The sequence below is a fragment of the Pteropus medius genome, unplaced genomic scaffold (genome assembly GCF_902729225.1).
Source record: "Pteropus medius unplaced genomic scaffold, Ma_sr-lr_union100, whole genome shotgun sequence".
Lineage (NCBI taxonomy): Eukaryota > Metazoa > Chordata > Mammalia > Chiroptera > Pteropodidae > Pteropus > Pteropus medius.
Window position 1 is genome coordinate 2,642,281 of NW_024345601.1, and position 22,584 is coordinate 2,664,864.

Sequence of the window (22,584 nt, forward strand, 5' to 3'; positions counted from 1 at the left end):
AGGGAAATAAGTAAAAGGTATTGCATTTCATTCCATGCTTTGGCAGGACAGCTACAAAATGAGGTCTAAACATCCTTATCCTTCAAATAAAGAGGGTCACGTTGCTAATTTATTGTGAACATGATAAAAGAAACGTGAAACTTTCACGTTGCTCACCTTCTGGGCAGTAGAAACCTATCAACCATGCAGGTGAATGCTTATTATTTTTTATTTTTTGTTGATTTTTTCAGCATAGCAAAGGCAAACGAAGCAAGTGATTTAATTAACTGCTTTCATTAATGATTTTATTTAACAAATAGATAATGTAGAGAGAGAATAATAATCTACATCAATCTAAATGTTACAATTTAATTTAGTAAAATCTGTTTTCTGAATTGTTCAAAACAATGACAAAAGCATTTGCCAAATGACATTAAATCCTAGTGCAAGATAGATACTTAGAACCTAACTGCACATTTTACTCATCAAAGAATAACTCAGATTTAATTTGGTCTTAATGATACCACATAATGTCACAAAATTAATGATAAAATGGTATAAATGGAGTTTAAAAGTTGAGAGCTATGTGAACTTCCAATATTTTAAAAAATATAAGGCAGAACATATCAAAATATTTATTATAAATGTAACATACTAAGAGAATCTACGAGTATTTGCCTGAAAATTTATAATTCCTTTCAACAATATTTTTTTCTGCTTAGATCAAAAAGAGATTTTTTGACAAGGTCCTTGGCTACTTCATTTTTGTTGTACTAGTAAAAATAACACAGCAGCTGTATCCACGGCCATATAGATGTCAGTGACAGCACTCTCTGACCTCCAGGGGGAGACCAAAGAATGAGAGACCCAAAGAGGGTGGGGTCAAGGATTCTGAGCACTTCTAGAAGGCGATGGAGTGTTCATGGGGCAAGGAAGAGGCTAAAAGCTCTTTTCCTGATCTCACTTCTCTCTTCTCTTAGATGCCATCTTGCATGGCTCCCTTATTCATGGAAAGCCCAGTAGGAACCAGGAGGGGCCTAGAGAAAGGGGCCAAGGAGCAAGTCTCTTATGCCTGCCTGAGTCCAGGTTTGTGTCCTGGGCAAGGGATCTAAAATCAACACTGGACTCAACAATTTACGTGATATGTCCTTTTTGAGCTTTACTTTTTTTTTTTTCCAATAACGAAAACTAGGATGTAAAAAAATCCACTGGACCCAACAAGAAGGTACAAGGGTCTACCTGGAGTGACCCTGGTGCTCTGAGGGTCCTCCAGGAACCAAGCAGAGGAGAGGGCTGATCCTGGGTAAGGAACTGGGTGGGGAGGCGGTCTGGGTATTTGGGATCTCAGATGAAATACTTATGTATCTCTGAATAAAAGTAAAACTTATACCCTTACTGAAAAAAAAAAAATGAAAATGAGTATAACATTTGAAACATCCACTGAACAAATAAGAATAAAATTTGGGAGTTCTGGAAAAACAGAATAAGATGAAATTGGGTTTTGCTTTATGATTTAGGGAAACTGATTAATGGTGTTTTCATCTATATATATGTAATAAAGAGTTATATATTTATACTTTGAGTGTATGTTTATATACATTGAGCATAAGTAAGATGTAAATACAAAGATGACAATTATAAAAGACGAATTAGAAAGGCTTTGCACAGAAGAGATGGCAAAATACAAGACACAAACCAATCAGTTCCATAAGATTGGAATAACAAAGCATCATGGGAAATCAAAAACAAGTGAGATCACTTCTGATAGGGGAAGATGAGGGAGGGTTCTATGTTTTGGGCAAATGCCGGTGGTGAGGAAGTCTTTTTAAACATCATATAGGCAGGTATCCTCATGCTTGGCACATATATCTTCTTGGACCTTTGTTCTTCATGGTGATAGTTCAAGCATGAAGCTCTCTGAAATGCTTTTCACTAGGTCCAATTCGAGTAAATACTATGACATGTGGTAATGACTTCAGCTATGTAATGTTTAATGATAAGTTAATAATTATACCTGGTAAGCCCTGAAGCAATGATGTGATTTAGAAGTTATATGATTTGTTGAGAATGAGAAAATGTGGCTTGGAAAACAAGCTCATAAAAAGAGGTTAGTTAAACTAAGCATTTATAGGGGGAAATAGGTTTCCTTATAGACAAGACAGACCATTTTGAGGAAATGTCTACATAAACAGTTCCCGCACTCAGCTACACGTCAGAATTACCTGCGGACTCTGTTAAAAATACATATTTCTGGGTCCCACTCAGCCCAAGTAAATTGTAACACTGGGAATATGGACCCAGGAAACTGTCTTTTTTATAAGTACCACCTCCACCCCCACTCTCATCCTACCCCTGTAAGTAGCTCTGATGTGCAGAATGTTGAGTCTGGAATTTTCACAATCTGTTGCTTCTAGAAAAAGTTACTCAACATTAATTCTATGTCTAGGAAGCTGATTCACAATATTTTTCTCCACCACAAGTTCTTAAAATAAAAAAAAAAGAAATTCAAAGCATTTCTTTTTCAAGCCCAAGTGCCTTAAAATGTTGGTATGTTGGGAAGGTCCTGGTTTTCCCTTTGAAAGGAATTCTCTCCAGAGAACAATAGTTAGAGAAGAACACAGTTGCCAGAAGCCACGTGCTCAGTAACTGCCTTGCTTGGTCTGGGTCTCACGCAGTGGCTCGGATGTTCCCATTCCTCACAAAAGAACAGCTATCTGGTGCCTCTAAGGAAGGGCCCCTATGCCCATGTTTCTGGGCTTCCCCTCTACATTTTCACCCAATAACAAATGCTGTAAGAGGGGGGACAGTTTGATACCTCTTTACTCCCTCAGTGCACTTGCACACACTTCCGTTTATTTGCATCGGGATAAGAGAACTCAATGGGCGGGTGGTATGGCTGCCATCTACTCTATGCAGGATGGAAAGAAAGTGACTGACCGGGTCAGAGCTGAGGAGAGTGCGTATGGTGCCCTTTGTCTTTTGGGGACTGAGGCTTCACATGAGGAAGATGGGAACAGTAGGATGGAGATGGCATTGAGCTAGTGGCACTGAAGACCAAGCAAGTCCCTGGAGGGCTTGTTAAAACACAGACTGCTGGGCCCCATTCTCCAGGTTTCTGAAGCAGTAGGTCTGGGGTGAGACCTGAGAATTTGTATTTTTAACAAGTTCTGAAATGATGTTGATGCTGGTGGTCCAGGGACATTTTGAGAGCCACTGTTCTGGTGGTGGGTTCGGGGAGGATGTGCTCCCAGGGGGGTTGGGTGCTCAAGAAGGGAGAGTGGAGTTTGATACAAATTTCTATGAAGGAAGTACATGATCCCATTAAATATCTGAGACATGAGTAAAGACTGAAAATTTTGTCTTTGGCCTCGGGTTTGTTTTTTTTTAATTGTTTGTTTGTTTTTTGAATGCAGTGGATCTCCTAGACTTGGGATGGGTGTTTATTCAGAGCCTCCTAAAACTTACATGATAAACTTGAAGTTAGTGGCAGAAGGGAGGATCCAAGTATGTCCATATTAAGGTTTGCAAAGCATCCAAATATCAAGAAAAGGCCTAAGAAACATATGTTAGCAGGCTATGAGGCAGTACTGGTCAGCTAGAGCCACAGATGTGGCCCCTGTGACCAGGCAAGTCTTTGGTCCATAAGGGATCTGATATCCCCCAGCGTGGGTAGACAGCTAAAACTGCAGTGCACACCTCCGATTTTCTCTGGAGTCATGCAGTTTTGCAAAATAGAAACACCACAGTGTTAGGCTGCTTAATTCATGTGTCCCCAATCCCTGTGCTGTGGACCAGTATTGGTCCATGGCCTGTTAGGAACCAGGCCACACAGCAGGAGGTGAGTGGCAGTGAGCAGAGCAGCTTCATCTGTATTTGCAGCCGCTCCCCAGCGCTAGCATCATCGCTCAGCTCCACCTCAGATCATCGGGCATTAGATTCTCATAGGAGCGTCCGTTCCTGGTGCCTAGCTTAATTGGTCCTCCTGATGTTAAACCAGAGGCAGCAGCCATTTTAACTGAAATCCAAGGGAATGTCTTTGCACTGTGAGGAGCTGTCACAAGCTGCAGATGCAGATGCTGGCAGGAAGCACTCCTAGTCATCCCTGACCCTGGAGGAAGAGAACATCTTCCACATTAAGATTCTATCTCCCTAGTATATTCCCTCATTTGAAAGACAATGCGTGGCTCCCACCAGGGATCTAGATATGCAAATTTAATTAGTGGGAGGGTCAGTCTAACAAGCATTGAGTACTAGGCCTTTCCAGATGCTTTGTATATTATTGCCTAATTCAACCCTCCTACTAGTGTAGGAGGAGAGATTCTGAGTACCTTTCCCATTGAATCGGTGAGGAAACTGAGGTTCCCAGCTTCCTCATTTGCAGAGGGAACATTCTCAGCTGTGTCCCTCTAGTGCCCCAGTGGGACTACCTCTCAGTTGCCCACAGTGACCTGCTGACAGATGTTTTGGGGGCTTTGTTGACTTTCCTCCCTTTCCTGTCTCATTGCCCTACTCTCTCAGGTAGTTAGTTCCCTGGGATCACTCCCAAATAAACTACTTGCACGCAAATTATTTGCTTTCAGTTCTTGAAGGAACATAAACCAAGACAGGTGCTGATGTCATCACTGGAAAATGATCTGATAGTAGAGGGTGAAGACCAAGTGGGTGAGTCTATTACTCAGTCCACGTCTGTAGCTTGAACTTTGTGTGATCGTGAAGAATGCATTACCACTTAACGCCTTCAACCCCAAAGCATCAAATGAACCCACAAAAAATAACAATAAGCTAATTCCAAAATAGGCATAATGTTGCTATGGGCCTAGCCACCATGTTGCATTTGCCCTGGTACCAAAAGGGCCATCAGAGAGCATGTATCCATCAATTAATACGGCAGAGACAGATAGTAGAGAACAGTGACAATCACCAACTTGTTCATTGAGATTTTGTTCTGAGATCAGCAAGTAAGCACTATTTAATTAGTCACCTAATTAGTGACAGGCCACACTGAAGGTTTCAGATGTCCTCAGACAAATGTAAAGATAAAAAGCCTAATTAAGCACTCGGCTGGCTGCTGCCAGGCCTCACAGCTGCGCCGGATATTGTGCGGTCCTGAGCAGCCTAATAACAAGAGTTACGGTCATCCGGCCACAATTGTAGCTTTGCAGACATGCCCTGCTATTCCAAGCTATTCTTAGTTACCAGATGAGGGATCAATGTCCAGGTCAAAAATTGGAGACTCTGTCCTTCAGTGAGATTATTTGGTGGGTTTTTTGAGAACACTCTTCCCAGTGGTAAATCTGTAAGACAAGGTGAGCCTGGGTTTCAGTGCCCACCAGAGCTTTCCGGGAATCAAAGTGTCTGCTTCTCCAGTCACACAAGGGGTCACTGGGACACCACCCAGGGCTGCTTTCAGTCACTGTCATCCCAGGATTCACTGATGCATTTTTCTAGTGCCATTTCAGGCTCTCCAAGAGATTCTTGACATCAGAATTGAATTAGGAAGGATTTTAAAATAATGGATTAAAAGGAACTGCTCCATAATTAGGAGTAAATAATATAATATACAGAAGCATAGACACAAGTGAGTTGAAACAGAATAAAGTAGTAACTGCTTCAGCTCAGTGAGTTCATGCCCGAGAGATAGTGAAGAAGCTGTTCTGTGTAATTCTGGGAATGAATATCTTTATTTGGGGCACTGTCTGGGGCAGGGCCTGAGGGTCTGCATATATAACGAGCTCCCAGATTATGCTCATGCTGCCGGTCCACTGATCACACCGAAAGTGAAAAGGACGTAAAACATGAGTTCATAGACCTGGTTCCGGCCCTTTTTTGGTACAGCTTTCCCATATTTCTTTTTTAAAAAAATTTTAGAGCACTTTTGTGGAAAGCCTGAAATATTCTAAGTATTACATTTGGGGACTTCAGCAGGGCTGGACTTGGTGCACAAAGTGACTGGTAAGAGTATGAATCTCTAAGCTTTGTGGAAAGACTCCTCCTGCTTTCTGGAAAGAGCTTTCAGACTTCATTGCAAAGCTCTCCTTCGGGAAATAATGTTTTATTGATGGAGGATAGAAGCTTACCTCCGGGTTTGGCTGTCAGTCCACGAATAGGGAATTCCCCTTAGACCTCTGATACGGTTAGTAGAGTTCCTAGGGTGACAGCACCTTTGGGCTGGCAGTACCGTAGAGGTCCTCTGCCATGACAATCTCCAGCATATTGAAGAAGATGGGACCACCTTCTTCAACCCAGTGCTTGGGTTTTAAAGAAGTCTTATTAATAGAAATATCAAGGAGACTAATGTATATGAAACACTTACACTGCCCAATCCAAGAACTTTCAGTCCCAAAGAGCCAGACGGGCAAATAAGTCAACCTATCAACTATAGGAACCATAATGAAAACAGTTCAGGTCTATCACTTGAATGCATTGGGCATGATGAAGAACACAGATAATTCACAGGAAAATATCTTAAGAACTGCCTTTCCCCTCTATTTCACTGTCTTCTACAGCATAAGATGAGTGGGGGTTTCTCCTCTTCACCTCCCCATCCCAAGAAAGCTCCTCCCCTGGCCTGCACCTACTGTCCTTTCTCTGCTCAGCTCCTGGTTCCCAGCATAAGGGTCCATGACCTGGCAGGGCACACGATGGGGAAAGAATACCATATGCAGCTGGAGCCCACACTGGCTGCAGGGTATGGTGGTGGGGGCCTGAACATGTTTCCCCTTTGGCTTCCCATGGAGTTGCTTGGGCACAGCACCCTCATAAGACAAATGCATAAGACCTATATGTAGGGGAGAGGGGGATAAACTGTTAAGCCTCATTCTCAATCTGGATTGCCCTGCAGTTCTGTCCTCCTCCATTAACCAGTCAGTAGCCTCGGGGTTGATGGAGACAGCAGAAAGCTCTAAGGGTAGGGCTGCCACTCAGTCCAGTGCTGGAGGATTCACCAGGACTAGGAAGACGGGGAGAACTGCAAGGGATGCCAGTGTGTGTCCCTAGGAAAACACCTGTTGCACATGTCACTGGATACTGGAGGGCCAGAGAGGTCTTGCCCTAGTAAGGACAGGAAGAAGATACAGGGTGACCTACAGGCCTGCCAACCAAAGACAAGAAGGTGTGTCTGTGCAGATGTACCTGTGGATGGGTTGCAGCTGAGGACCAGATAAAACAATGTAATAAAAAAATCAAAACATCACTCTCCTCACATTCTAGTATATTAGTTGGTAACTTTGGGTCAATAAATGTCAGCTCCCCAGTAGTACCTTGGCACTTAGGGAGGAAGGACATGACAAGGGCAAAAAATGTATGCAAGGACTGTGTCTGGTATCCTCTGAAGAGGAGACCAAATGTGCTTTGTAATTTTTTTGCATGTAAATAATAGAAGAACAAAGAGCTGTGTCTCTTTTGTCACCAGATGACAGGATTACCAGATTTTCTGGAAAAAGAGGTTGCTGTACTGTGCTTCAAATGGATTTTCCAGGAACTGTGGTGCTCCAGCTGAGCCAGATAATGCTGTGCAGGAGCATAAGGAGGGCAATTTTTCTGACTTTTTCCTCCAAAACATGGATTTAATCTTCACTGGGGGTTAGTGTTTGATGAAAACTGTGTTTCTTCAATTTCATTCCAGCTCAAATCTTTTATAAAATCTAGTTCAAATGGCAGTTAAACTGGTGAAGTAAAATATGCAGCAGGTTACTATGGTGATTGTTAATTTAAAATAATTAGAGAAAATAATGAGAAAACTATTTCCTCTCTTAAGGATAGAGATTCGTAAACTGATACCAGTCTATTTTTAGTGTATGTAATCTCTGTAACGATGAATTATGAGCACTTTAAAATCCTTTAAAAAGGTCTGCCTGATTGAGGAATTTAATCAACCAAGTACTTATATCAAAATTTATATTTGTCTTTATTAAATCTAAGTTGATTCCACAAAAAGAAAATTATATGTATATGTCTTAATGAAATCATTTAAACGAAACATAATGACTAAGTATATAGCTAAATTAATATTTAAAACCTGTTTATGATAACATCTTGACTACTATATTTTACAACTCCATCCTGGGTAATTCATCATTCAAAAATGGTTGCATATGACTTGTTTGGTGTCTTGGATAAAGAGACCCATCAGAACAAATGAAACCTTCAAACTATGAAGTGGCACACAGAGGAAAATGGATATTTCTGGGTGCTTCTCATTATTTCCTTCTTTCAATGAAAGATGCCTATGGACTGATCACAGTATTTAAAGCCCGCAAACTCTGTTACTAATTTCAGTAATAACATGCAACTTATTTCTGGTAACTAAGAGTATGTCCCAGATCACTGAACAAATTGGCTGAAAAATGAAAAAATCTTTACCTGGTTATTAAACAAAATAACCAAATGAAGTTAGCTCATCTCCATATCAACCAGGCACAAGTACCTTTTAGGGGTCATTTCCTCCATCTTTTTCCTTGTCTAATCCCTCAAAACTTCGCTAGCTTCCAGAAGAGTCACAGTGGGGCTGCTTTTTCTTATCTACCGCTTGCCTCTTAGCACTTGTAATTTTAAACAGTAGCTAAAGTTTCTAATGTGACCCTGAGCAAAAGATATGGAAAAAATTGAGCTCTTAATCTCAGGAATCTGAGGTTCCCCAAAGTCTGTTTAAAACATCTATGAAACTTAAAAATATAAATAAATTAGTGAGGTAACTGAGACTGAGAGAAGTTAGGCAGTGTATCTAAGGTTCCACGTTAGGTGGTGGTAATGCCAGGCTATGAATCCAGATTCTTGGGCAATAAGATTTCAGGGCTCTTCCTGTGAAGGAAGTGCTGAGATTCAGTGAGCATATAGAGAGTCAGTCATGGGAAGCTGAGAATCCTCAGGAACCACCTATTAAGAAAATGGTCTCTGAAAGGAACCTTGTTTAGTATTTTGAGGAGAATAGAAAATAGCATTGAAGAGATGCACAGGCCTCAGTCTTCCCTGCGGGGTTTTACTCTATTCCCTGGCACCCAAAATGTAGGAGTTATTTAGAAGAAAGGTTCTGGCCTGCCTGCCATCTCTGCAAGCCTATTTATGATGCATAACGTCAAAACTGGTTTCCAAACAGGTTTGATTGTATGGAGCACCTGTTAACATACAGGTTCCCAGAATCCTCCCTGGGAGTTTCTGATTTAGCACATCTGGTGTGGGGTCTGGAAAGCTATATCTTTAACAGAAGCTCCACGTGATGCCTATGGTCTGGTCAATAAAGGAAACACTAATAAGGAACAGGGGTTGGCAGAGTTCTTCTGGAAAGGGTCGGGGTGTACATATTTTAGGCACGGAAGGCCTAAATCTGCTGTTGTGTCAAGAAAACAGTCACCAGCAACACATAAATTAAATAAGTGTGGCTGTGTCCCTGTAAAGCTTTATTTCCAAAAACAAGTGGAAAGCCAGACTTGACCCAGGAGCTATAGTCTGCCAACCCCAGGTCTAGAACATTCCACTGATCCATTCAACCACATAGGCAAGGTGTGTGGGGTGGCAAACAAACTCATGTCTGTTCTTTCAAGGGACTCTCTCAGGTGAGGAAGAGAAAGCTCCTGTAAAAACAAATGAATAAAGTAAAACAACTCACCAAAACACCAATGTCTCCAGAAAGGAAATCCCAACGTTAGATGCACCAACTACAACAATCCTGGCATTGACAGTTATTTTAGGTTCCAGCGTTAGCTTTCTGTTTGTATGATTCAAGGCATAGCTCAACTGGAATAAAAATACAAAGAGATATAGGGACTTGAGAAAAACGTAGCTCAGTATACACTTTCAAATTGGCAGTTATGCAGAATTACTTAACCAGGACATTATCAGGACATCAAAGTGAATAGTGCCCATGCACAGCCATGGTGAAATTTATGGGAAGGTGTTTTTAAAACATTAATGTAAGAATATGGGAGTATACCTAATGTCTACACTGGTTCACATCAAAATTCTTGGTTTAGATAATTTTTGTCTTGATGCTGACAGATGTTTCAAACAGAACTGAGCCCCTTTATGATTAGAGATGATAAGGTAAATAATCCATAAGAAGACAAGTTATTCCCTGAGAATCTTGTTTCATGAAAGGTCTCAAGTCTATCCTGCCATCCAAGATTTCCCTGAAACCTCAAACAACAATTAGATTATAATAGATTAGTACTTGAAGGCAAGTATTTTCTTTTATCCAATTTTGGATCCTTCACTCTATTTAACACAGTACCTTGTGCATAGTAGATGTTCAGTAATATTTGCAGAATGACATATAAACACGCTTGAATGACAAAAACATGTTAGATGATAAGAGTTGTTCAAGGAGGACTCTTAGAAGCACAGAAAGTAACCGGTGATCACTTTAATATCCATGTTTGCAAAAATTACCTGGATTGATAGTTTGTTTGATTTATGTTCCCACAGAAGCTTGAGGGGTAGGTGGAGTGGACATTAAATGTACCAAAGAAGGTTTTACAAAGAAGTGGTGGGATATTCTTGAAAGAACACTTCTGTTCTTGTTTCTATTTTAAATTCATTAATTCGACACATTTTTATTTGATGCTTACTATGTGTCTGAACAACAAGAATACAGCTAACTTCTCATGAGAAACAATGGAAGCCAGATGTCAGTGGAATGACATCCTTATCAATGCACCCGACTCAGTTAAATTCTTATTACATCAGCATTAACTCATCCTCTAGGTCAGAGATTTTCAAATTCTAGGAGGCCAAAACTATTTTAAATTTTCTTAAAATCCTGAAACAACAGGAGTTGTAAGTCCAGTGAGCTAATGGTAAAGTTCTACGTAAAGCTGGGTTCCCAACTTCTAGTGCCCAAGGTGGCATGGGTGTGGCCACATGCTTTGCCATTTATCAGGTAACAAACAAGTGAGCTATGGAAGATAAAACCCCTCTCTCTAGCTCTAGCCAGCCTAGCAACACGAAGGTAGAAAAACGTCTTGAACAAAATAATTTATAAATAGAAATTTAAAGCAAAGTTTGGAGATTTTAGTGTCTCTCCATAATTACCACTGCTAGTGCTGCTCAGCATCTGTTCTAGCCCCACTCTCACCTTTAATGGAGCACACCACTGATTTTGGAAGAGATCGAGCCCACTCCCGTTTTTAAGAGAGGACTCTGATTGACATAAACCAAGTCAAATAATCCTACCCTCCTTGCTCAACAATTGGCCCATGATAGACATGTGATTTACTTTGGCCTAATCAGAGTGAAGGCCGAGTCTTCTGTATGACAGCGGAAGAGAAGCCTCTTGCTTCCAGATAGTATTGGTTACAGATATGAAGCCTGAAATGATATAGTCATACTACCAAGAGGGAAACCCTTCTTAGAAGCCTTCCCAAAATCATAGAGAAATAGAACAGGAATTCCTTTCAAACACAACCTGAAGCCCATGCTACCTTTGGACTCTTCAGTTATATGAGCAATAAATATCAGGCAGCTATTACTACAATAATGCTACATAACGAACCACCCCAAAACAATTAAGCATTGGCTTAAAGAAATTGTCATCTATTCTCACTCATGCAATGCTGAGTCATTTGGAAGTAGGTTTACGTAGGCTGGACTCAGCTGGGTTTGGTTCCAACCTGCAGATTCCAGACTGGCTTCACATCTGTCTTACCTCTTTGACGAGAGATAGCTGGGATGTGTTCTCATGACAATGGGAGTGAATAAGTGTAAAAAGTGAGAGGAAGTAATACTTCTTCAGCCTGGTCAAAGCACAAGTCATGTGGCTGAGCCCATCTTCCATGAGGTAGGGAAGTAGACTCATCTGTAGTGAGAGGAACCTCAAAGTTGCATAGCAAGGGCATAGCCCAGGGAGGAAGGGACAGTTTGGGGAGAATGACACAGCCTACCACATTTCCTTGATTGTTTAGGCCAGTTTATTTCTTTAATATGCAACTGAAAACCTCGTAAACTGATATTCTTTCTAAATGACAATAATGAATATACCGTTTGGGCGAAAACTGTCTGTTCTTCAAATAAATGTCACTCTGGTCTGTTGTACGAGAATTTTCCAGGATAGATGAATAAGGAATTCTGCAAAGAAACTAGTTAATGCTGGTACGAGTGGGTGCTATTGTGTACTGTGTTCTGATTAATTTCCAAGACAAGCAGGCTGGGAGCAAATTCCCTCTAGCCAGCTTTGGGTCTGGTGGCTTGGCGAAAGGAAGATAGGAAGCGTAGATGTTGGTATGATGGCATCTAATTGCAGGTCTAATTAACAGAATTAACGTACAAGCATCTTAACAGAGGTTAGAACCCAAGATTCCTTCCATAGGAGCTATGTTTAGACACTCCCCTCTGTTGTCCAGAGTATATGCTGACATTGAAACACAGGCAGTAATGAAATTCCCTGGTAAAGAATCATACCCCATTTATGAAACAGTTCCTGTATCAATGATACAAAGGCGGCTGGAGAACAGAACAGAATGGCTTTTGTTTCCCACACAATAGCTTTAACACCAACAGCTGCCAGGCCTCAGAAATCACCTTTCTAACCACTGAATACACAAAGTGGCCTCAGGGTGTCAAGAGTTAGCATCAGTACCAATGATGGTGGGTGTCTCAGGGGAGTGATCGGGCATCACAATGACTCTCAGTAAACCCAATTTTGTGCCCAGGCTTTAATTAAAAACATATTCATCATCAGGTATGATGAAGTGACCTGAAAAAAAAACACATTTTTCTTTTGTTAGGATAGATGATTTTTAAATATCTTGAAAAAAATTCTTTCCAGCATGGAAATGTTTTTCAGTGACACTACAAATGAGGATTACTTCTGCTGCTTTACAAAGAATTTATTTTGCCCATAAGCAGAAAGCACAAGCCATTTTTGAAGGAAAGCAGAATATTTCTTTCCTTTATGTTCCTTCAGACTATAGGTTTTTGTGGTAAAGAAAAGCAGATATGGAAGACCTTCCGAGCCCTCTGGGGCCAGCGCAAGCCTCTTTTTCTTGGTCTGAACACCTACCAAAAATGTCCCATGCACTGGAGATCCTGTTTTGGGTTTTTATTTTCGATTTCCTTAATATTCAAGTAAAAATAAAAGTTTTATCTAGTGACTCATATTTTATAGACAGAAATTATATGTGCCTTGTAATAGTACATTATTCAAAGATAAAACAGAGGAGCCTCTGTAAGCTATTTAGCTACATACCATACCAGTGTTGAATGAGGACTTTCAAACATTTATAATTCTATTTTTCTAATGACACTTGTTAGCATTTTTAGACAAAAGGATGATTTTAAAGATAGAAATCAACATATGTTCTAGCAAGAAGGAATAAACCATACATCATGGTATGTAAGCTGAACTTTTAAGGCTAAAAGAAATGTTCCTTAAAATTGATGATGAGTCTCAGAATGAGTTTAAAATAGAAACTTTAAGTCCCATCCCTATCTAAGGAGAAGAAAACATGATAATATGGGTTACTTGTTAGGAAATTCTAGAGCTGAGCTTGAGGTAAGGGAGGATGACGGAGAGTGGAGGATTCAAAGGGAAAAGACAACAGAGGTCAGGTGGGAGGAGAGGGTTGTTGAGATGAAAATAGGGAATAGAAATGAACACATGTTTAAGTTTTAAACTATTTGTCTGTAATTTCCTATGAACTTGTGAAACAGAAGACTGTACATGTGAGTGAGCCTTTGGCGAGGTTTTAGTCACTTTTATTAACTTATTTGGTTTGCTTGCTTCCATCTACTTAGACTATTTGCTTCTTGAGGTCAAGAAGTATGTCTTTGTTTTTTGAGGCATTTGTTTTGTTTCGTTTTTGTTTTGTTTAATCTGAATCATTCCTGCCATTATTTTGGACATTTAATAAATGGTGAAAGAATAGCTACATTGATTTTACATTTCATGAGTCTTCTTAAAGGATATTGACATAATTTCTACCAATTTAATTTTTTCAGTCGGTTGATTTCCAGCTGCTGAAGTAACCAAACAAATGACTTAGATATCACTAGAACTAATTAGGATTAATTTTTCTTCTTTTTAATGACATTTTAAACATGCTCAGTTGTTTATGCCATGATTCACATATATTTATTAAGAAACCTCAGAATGCATTGTTTTCAGTTTTATACATGTTTGTTAACTGTTCTATGTGCACAAAAAAGTGATCAAAATATAATTTTATTTGATATACATAGACCTGAGTTCTGTGTTTCCACGTCTGGTTTGGTTTCTCTTATGCACTTAGAATGAGTTAGAATGACTGCAAAAGCTTACTGAAGTTCAATTTCAACAACAGATCTAAAATCAGAAGTTATTAAAGTTATAATAGGCCAGTAAACTAGAAAGCAGTCAAAATAAATAGAAATGATCCCATATAATAAATGCAAGGTTTATACTAAAATGGAACGTGACAGTATCTATGGTAAGTTTTTTCTAACATTATTTCGTTTGAAGGTCATGTTCAACCTCCAGGATCATTAGACTGGGCATCATTAGCTTAATTCTGCTACTGGTTGAAATTCTGAGCCTCCTTTCCTTAAATATCAGTTTCCTCAGGTGTAAAATGGAAGTAAATTACACAAACCTCTGCCTTCCTCAGCAGGCAAACATGGGACCATTCATTTAAAAAAGTCTACGAATACCTTGAGCTTTTCAGGCAATGATGTTACAAAAGGTAAAATTGCACATCCTCTCTCCCATCTGCAATATGAAAGGCAAATCTTGGAAAAACACATTTTAAAAGGGGAAAACAATGAGCTCAATTTTCAGCTCCACACCCATGTATATGTATTTCTTTCTTACAGAAAGCTTCCAAAGACTTCAAAGGGAGCTCTGTCCATGCAAGGAAAATGGAAGATGAGAAATTCAAAGCCATTAGGAACAGAATTTCTGAAATTCTTAATAAGCCTATTTTTGCTTTAAAAATGTAATTTTTACATATGTTTTTTCATTCTTTTTTCTTTTTGAGAAGCCCTCTTTCCCAATTTGATCAGAACAAATGATGACAGATTGACAGTGCTATAAATATTAGTGTCAGTTTCAAAGTTCACAAATTGACCTTTTTGGGGCAAAGTATTGCAATATTTACCAAATCAATAAAGAGTAGGAGGATAAAGACACTTAAAAAAGAACAATATGTTGGAAATCTCTTCCACAGGTACAAAATGCAATTTTGAAAGCCTTTTTGTTAAAATAATTAAAGGAATTCAGAAGTATGATAGGAATGCCATTGCCTCTGTCCCAGCAGAGCATGAGAAGGCTGTCAAGAAGATACTATGGTTTTGAGCCTCATTTTATGAAGGATTCTCTCAACTTTCCTCTTTGTTGGAGAATGGGGAACTGCTGACTCTTTCTGTAGCTCCAGCACTTCAGAAAAATGCACACTGTTTCATCTGTGATATCTGCTGAGAGCAATGATGACTCAAGGACACTTTTTGGCTTGCTTTCATAACATGGGAAACAACATATTCAAAATTGTGCAATGTAGGCAGAGTAGGCTGTGGTTATTGCACGATCTGCTCATTGTAGCATTCCCATATTGTACCAGGCACACTCTAGGCAATCATTAAATGTTTAGGAAATGAATGAAGCACTAATTTGTCTCTGCAAAATTATCAGTAATACTACCGATGAAGAATTTTTATTTCTTTAAAGAACTATGATGCCTTTAATTCCTTTACATTCTTCACATTATCCCAGGCAAACAGTAGGAGCTTAATAGATTCCTGTGGTATTGTCCCACACAGATTGAATCCTAGCTGAAGAAAGAGAGCACTTTTATCAATTAGGGATGGCCTTGGCTACAAAGAACAGAAAACCCAGCTTAAACAGAAAACAATAGCTTAAATAGGATAAAAGATAATTTCTGTCTTATGCAAAAGTAAGCTCAAAACATGTAGTCCGGGATTATTGAGGCAATGCCTAAACTTATCAAAGGCTCGAACTTCTACCTGCCTTACTCCCCATCCTAGTGCAAGCCTTCATCCTCCAGGATGACCCAGGATGGCTGCTGGAAATCCAGACATCATATTTTCATTCCAGAAAAAGAAGGAAGAAAAGAGGAGGAAAGAATAAATGAACTTTCCTCCCACCTGAGTCACCTCCTTTAAGCAGCCTTTCCACAAGTGCCATTCTAACTACTTCTACTTCTCAGGTGCTAAAACTGAGTCAGATGAACATGCCAGATGCAAGAGAGGTGAGGAATATATGCTCTTAGTCGAATGTATTGCTGCTTTGAATAAAATTGAGGTCTCATTACTAAGGCTAAAAGAAGAAATGGATATTGGGGGCAACTAGGGGTCTTTACTGTAGTGCCTTAAGCATCTATAATTCAATGAGTAAACTTCTCTAATGTGCATTTTTCTCATATTTCTCTTATTAACTCCATCTGTCCCAATCCTTCATACACCCATAGTCACTGCCTGGCTATTATCGTTATTTTGCAAATGTTTTAAGAAGTTAAAATTATTGTCATCCTATGACATTCACTTGCAACCATTCCTATACATTTATATTAGAAAAAAGGTATTTGGAAGTTTAGTTGTGGGACTTTGCTGAATTTCATCAATTCTAGGATGCACCCTTTTTTTCCCACATGTTAGCATCCCTGAGATCAGTCTAACAGTCAATGTCATCTTAACCATTGCAGTCAGCCAGGCAGTGGCATAGTTGTCTTTTCCTGGACATGGGTGACTTACTCATGGCTGTTCATTGTCATCACTTTGGAGACTGATGTGCATTATGTGACAACATGTGTTGAGTTTAACTGCTGCTGAAAATGTCTTCAAAAAGATTACAGCATGATTTGGCATTGAAATGAACATTTATTTAGTTCCCATAAAGGCCCGGAAACTGAGCAGCAGGGTACAAATTTGATATTAGTGAAGCAAATATTAGTCATCGGAGGAATGGCTGTAATTGCGTATTTTCTTGCAATGCGACAATCGAGTGCTTTACAGGAGCAAATGAATGATGACAGATAACCACAAGTAGATGAAGCCATGTTACATTTTGTTAGTGAGACGCATGCAAAAGTTTTTTTTTTTCCATCACCCAGCAAACAATACAATTGGAAGAAATGTAAATTGCCTCTCCTCTGTATAGGTAAAAGAAATTTGAAAGCAATAAGACTTATATGACTAATTCACAGTCTGTTCAGAGCTCTCATTAAGACATTGTGTCACAGTTTAATTAGTCACGTTTTCTCCTTAATGGTACATAAAATAAAGGTACACCATATAATTGATAGCATCTTAGATGTGATAAAGGTGATTAATTTACTTCTTTTTAATTAAATAACAGCCCAAACAAGTAGCTCACAAAATCATTAATGATATGATTGCTGTGATGCAATACACGAACATTGGCAAGATAAGTCCTTTGACTGCTTTTCAGAGACACGGTGATTTATTGATCCCCAATATAGGCCACACTAGCATGTGTACTTAGAGTAGTGTCGAGGGTTTAGTGATTTATTGATCCCCAATATAGGCCACGCTAGCATGTGTACTTAGACTAGTGTCAAGGGTTTAGTGCCTCTGCAGCACACTAACTGAATTCTGTCTGTTATGTTTCAGTACTTAGCACTTCAGGTATCATCTTCAATACAGTGTTCGCCACAAACTGGAAAAATGACCTCTCTGGGGTGAGCACAGAGCAAAAGTCAGGAATGAAGCAAATCAAGGAAATGGTTTGCAGAATCAATTACCTGACTGGCACTGTTCTAAAAGCATAAATTTCTACTACATTACATATGTATCTCTTGAAAAAACTCATTGACTTAACATCTAGCTGCCTAATCATTTTCAGCTTTTATAGCCCCATGAAAGACCCACTTATAATGGAGTAAAATGAAGGTATGGCCTCAAAGGTTTTGAAAAACACTCAAATTCAAAAGTGATGGAAGGCATTCTTCCTGTTAAATATCGTCCTTCAGAAACAATGGCATTTTCCTATAGGTATCTGAGGACAAAAATGCTCCTCCATATGTTAAACATAAAATGCATATATGTATATGTTTATAATATAGAATTTGAAGACCTTAATAATCAAGTAATAAATCAGAGAAATATGTGAAATGATTGGTGATAAGTTTATTCTCCTGAGATTTCGAGTAAATGGAAAATGTTGTATTATTGGTTGTTTTCACTTCTTTAAAAAGATAAGAGGAAGGTTTGTGGAGAATGTATGAAGTATCATCTGTCTGAACGTTATTTGCTTAAAGAGAACTTCAGGCCATCCCTCTCTTTCCATTCCATACCACAGGGTAGGACGTGTGGTTTATCAGGGATGCATGAACAGTTGATATTTAGCCACAGGCTTTAAAATATTTTGCATTTAATATCCTAGAAGTAGATTGGAATCTGCTCTCTTTCTATAGAAGCAACTTACAAATATATTGCAAAGAGTTACTAAGTCATAGACTCATTTCCTCAGCTAGAGAAGCAACTCTGGAAAATAAAAGTTTGTTTGAAACTCAACATTCTAGCAACTTGTTAGTGGAAAAGGGAGTTAAATATGTGGAGTGATTCTAAGGGTATTAGGATAACCCATTCAGTATCCTGATGCCTGAAATTCTACTATCAAAACTTCAACATAGAGCTTAATTCAAGAATTTCAGTTCAACAAATACATAGCCAACATCTACCATCTGCCAAGCATTGGCCTAAGTGCTAAGGTAAGAATGAGGACTGATTCCTCTCTTTAAGGAATTTTCACTGGGTTAGGAGACAGCCATGTAAACAAATAAAATTCAGTACCTATGATATGGACAGTGTATCAGGAAGCTATTGCTATGTAGCAAACCAATTCAAAATTTAGTGGATTAAAAGAGCAAGTATTCATGTACCTTGTGATTCTGTGGATCAACAGTTTAGGCTGTGCTGAGCTAGGCAGCTCTTCTGGACTCTACTAGGAAGCTGTGGAATTAGCTGAGGTTTGGCTGGTCTAGGACAGCAGGGAAATCAAGGAAGGCTTCTTGGAGAAAGTGATAGCTAAGCTGGATTTAGAAGGATCAATAAAATATTTCCAGGTGGAGAAAGGAGAGCATAACTTTCCTGATGAGAGGGAAAAGCCAGTGCAAGAGTCTGGAAGGGTGACACATCCCACCGAAGTACACATCTGTCTCTATACATGCATTTTCAGATAATGTCCTGAGAAGGCAGAATGTTCCTGCATGGGCACCTGGGAAGCAGACACAGAAGGGGACACAAGGGGAGCGAGAAGGATCAGGAGAGAAGGCGAGAGAGAAAGCTGAGGCCCAAATATGTCCCTGGCACTGCCTCCCACCTCTGGGCACAGAGGAAGATGAGAACTTTTTATTTCCCCAGGGAATGAGCTGTGTGCTCAGGTCAGCTGTACAGCTGTGTGCTCTGCTGCTCTAGGTCTCTGGTTCATTTGCTAGGAAAATGGCAGCGGTGGATGAAAAGAACTCGTTTTCCTGCAAACTTAGGTCCTAGTGAATGTTGTTCCACAGATACAACTTTTCAATCTAGCTGTCTCACTACCATTTCTTTATTTTTGCTCCTGGATATTTTCAATACATACTTGCATGTTCTGTAAGCAAACTAAAATTCATGACTCTATTTTTAATTTCTAAGGTGTGCCTCCACACACACTTTTAGTCTTTCAGTTAGGCTCATTGTTTCTGTTGACATCCAATTGTAGCTCTGAGCTAGTCTGAAGAAATTAAGCATATCTCTTTCATCTCAATGGAAACAATGGTTTGTATTCTCTTTCACATGACTTTAAAATTCTGCACACCAAAAGGTTCACTCAGCCTTTTGTAAGAGCAATGCACAAGAATTGTTTTGAAAGAATAAGCCTTTCTGAAAATTCCTATGGAGAACACTAAGGCTAAAAATGAAGTTCAAATGAATCTGGTCAGAATCAATGGGATAGCCTCTTAGTTCGAGGAAAGGACTTGCAGGGAGGAATAAAACAAATCCAGCTTCTTTTTAAATTGAAATGAAAAGAGAGCTTGGTAGAGAGTTAAGAAGAAACCTCAACAGGAAGGAAGCTGAAATATAATAAATGGGAGTGGCCAGTAGGAAACAAAAGTGTAGATACATCTTAAGAAACCCTGGGAAGCTACTTTCAGTCATTCAGATATTTCATATCAGAGCACGAAAAGTAAAGGTCTTGGTTCCACTGCTAATTCTTGTAAAAAAATGCCCATTGCATGAAAGAAATTGGTACAGAAAATTTCTACTTTTTCCTTCCCATTCTTTGAACTGATTCCTGATGAATTTGACAGCACTTTTTAGAAACATTAATTCCATGTTCTCAATGGAAACTTTTCCAAAATCGTAAGTATTTAAGATATCTGAAGTTATGGAACAGCAACAACAACAATAACAGCAACAACAAAAGTCCCACACAGCAAAATCAATCCTGCTTAATTAATTAGCACAAAAGGCTATGTCATGCTTGGGAGGCCTAAAAAGGGAGCCAGCTTGCTACTCATGGGGAACCACGTATGGGATGGTAGGGGTGACTTTCAGGCTGTCTAAGACTTTACATACAAAATCAAGCAGGAGTCCTTGGGAAAATGTTTCCCTTTGTTCACTCTGTATATATTCAACACAAAACTATTTTCCAAAAAAAGTCCCCGAAATCATTTTTGGTGGAATTGAAAGGAATAGGCAAGCATATTGCACTGTCTTTACACCTGTGCACCACTGACATCATGCTTCAGTGCAAAGACAAGCCCCGTACTTTTAATTTCTCACATGCACATCGGCGGTAAACAGTCCCAGCGTTCGTGTTAATGACACCATCTGGCGCCTCCCATAACTGTGTAGCATTCAGCTTCCAAACAAGATGCAATGGCAGCAACACACGAAACCCACTGACATTTACAGTAAGGAAATTTATTATCAGTCGTCGGTTTGGTATAAATGTGTTTGCATGACTGCTGAGGCTATAAAATCGTCACCTTTGCCAGGCAATAGAAGGTGTAATAAATAATGGATTTTAAGCCATGCATGTACTACCAAATCATTAAACATTTATCACACAGGCACAATAGCATCTTAAGCAACAGTTACCACTTGAAAAATTAATGCCACTTTTGAGGGTTAAATGAAAACCATTTAGTCTAAGCTTTAATGATTTTTAATATGGTTCAGTATAGAAACAAGGATTTTTAAACTTTTACTTTTTAACTATGATATATATGTAAATAGGTCTTTTATAATAATTTCTCGTGAGGAACAACCACTCTGTGCTCTTTTGTTAAAAAAAAACTCAAAAATATAAACAGAAATGTTTCTTGAAAACAACATCCTTGTTAAAACCTTTCAAAACTAGAAATGACAAAAGAATGGTTTTTTAGTAATCAAATGTTATTCTTCCCTACAAATCCTTAATGGATTAGTCAGTTATGGTTGCCATTAAATTATTTTAACTTTGAATTAAGCAAACAAATATAAAGTCAAAACCAACCAAATCCCTTGAGTAATCTAGCCACATTTGTCCCCATTACTTACTTCTTTAAAATACTCTCCCCACAGGGTACCCAGTAATTTTCTTGTATAATCTTGTTTTATGGGTATCTATTGCTTTAAAAAAAAAAACATACGGAAATAATTCAAAACACAGTTATATTGGGGGATGGTTATTAGCTTTATGGAGGATTTATCAAAGAATACTGCTTGATTCAAAGGAACAAAGAGAAAACTAGGTGTAAACTAGTTATTTTCTTCCTGTACACAGAACAATGGAGACGGGAAGACAGTGGCTGCCCTGTAACAAACCTCCTCTTTCAGGAAGTCAACCTGCAAGCCATGCCTGGACCTAGACCACGTGCTCTCTCATGTGATGCTATGAGGAGGATGGATTCTTAAAACAACACAATCTCAACACATATAATCATTGCTTAGCAAGAAGAAACAGAATAAACTTAATATTTAGTGGGTAGTATTGTTTTTAAAAAATTAGTTTTAGGCAGGAGTCAAGAAATGACTGAATTAGATTTCTAGCTCAGTTTGTTAGAGAGGTTTAATTCCTTGGTGAGAGCTGTTCTGTAGTTTTATGTAGTGTTATGCAGCACTCAGATTCCTCTCTCTCAACTATCCCTACCTACCAGGCACACATCCTAAACAGGAAGCTGGTGAGAACACTCTGGAAGGTGTGTCCCTATATAAAGGGGGAAAGATAGTCTGCAAAACACGTCAGAAGGCCTGCATGGGAGTCCTGCTTCTGACCATTGAATCAGTGGAAGGTGTTGAGATTTCAGTGCCTTCTCTCCAATAGTGACTGTCGTCTAAATGCATCTATGGGGTTGCCCCTTCTTCATGTGTTGGCTTCCTTAGATGATGGGGGGAACCTCTGTAGGGAGCATCTGTCCTTTGGAGAACTGCAGTGGGGCTCACAGGAATGGGGGGATCACTCTGATGCCTCTCCATGAACACACATGTGCATCCCTCTGTTGGTTTCAAGTCACAGAGGGAGAACTTCAGAGCCCCAGAGGGACAGACAGAAGAGAGGGTGGCCACTCTCCCTCCACTGCCACCCTTAAGTACCTGGGGAGGTACTATGGTGTGAGGAAGTAGCCTGAGTTCCATCTGTCTGCCCACAAGTCTCCATCACACCAAAAAACTACTCCAATGACTACCTCTAGTGGGCATATG

General features: G+C 39.3%; 1 protein-coding gene across 9 annotated transcripts in view; it reads right to left on the reverse strand.

Moving 5' to 3' along the window:
- Positions 1-22,584, reverse strand: part of CFAP61 (cilia and flagella associated protein 61) — a 269,668-nt gene that overhangs the window by 92,002 nt on the left and 155,082 nt on the right. For all 9 annotated transcript variants that reach the window (XM_039874360.1, XM_039874366.1, XM_039874364.1 and 6 more), the window contains one exon: positions 9,584-9,711. In XM_039874360.1, coding sequence (XP_039730294.1) covers positions 9,584-9,711 — 128 coding nt within the window. The remainder of the gene's footprint in view (positions 1-9,583; positions 9,712-22,584) is intronic.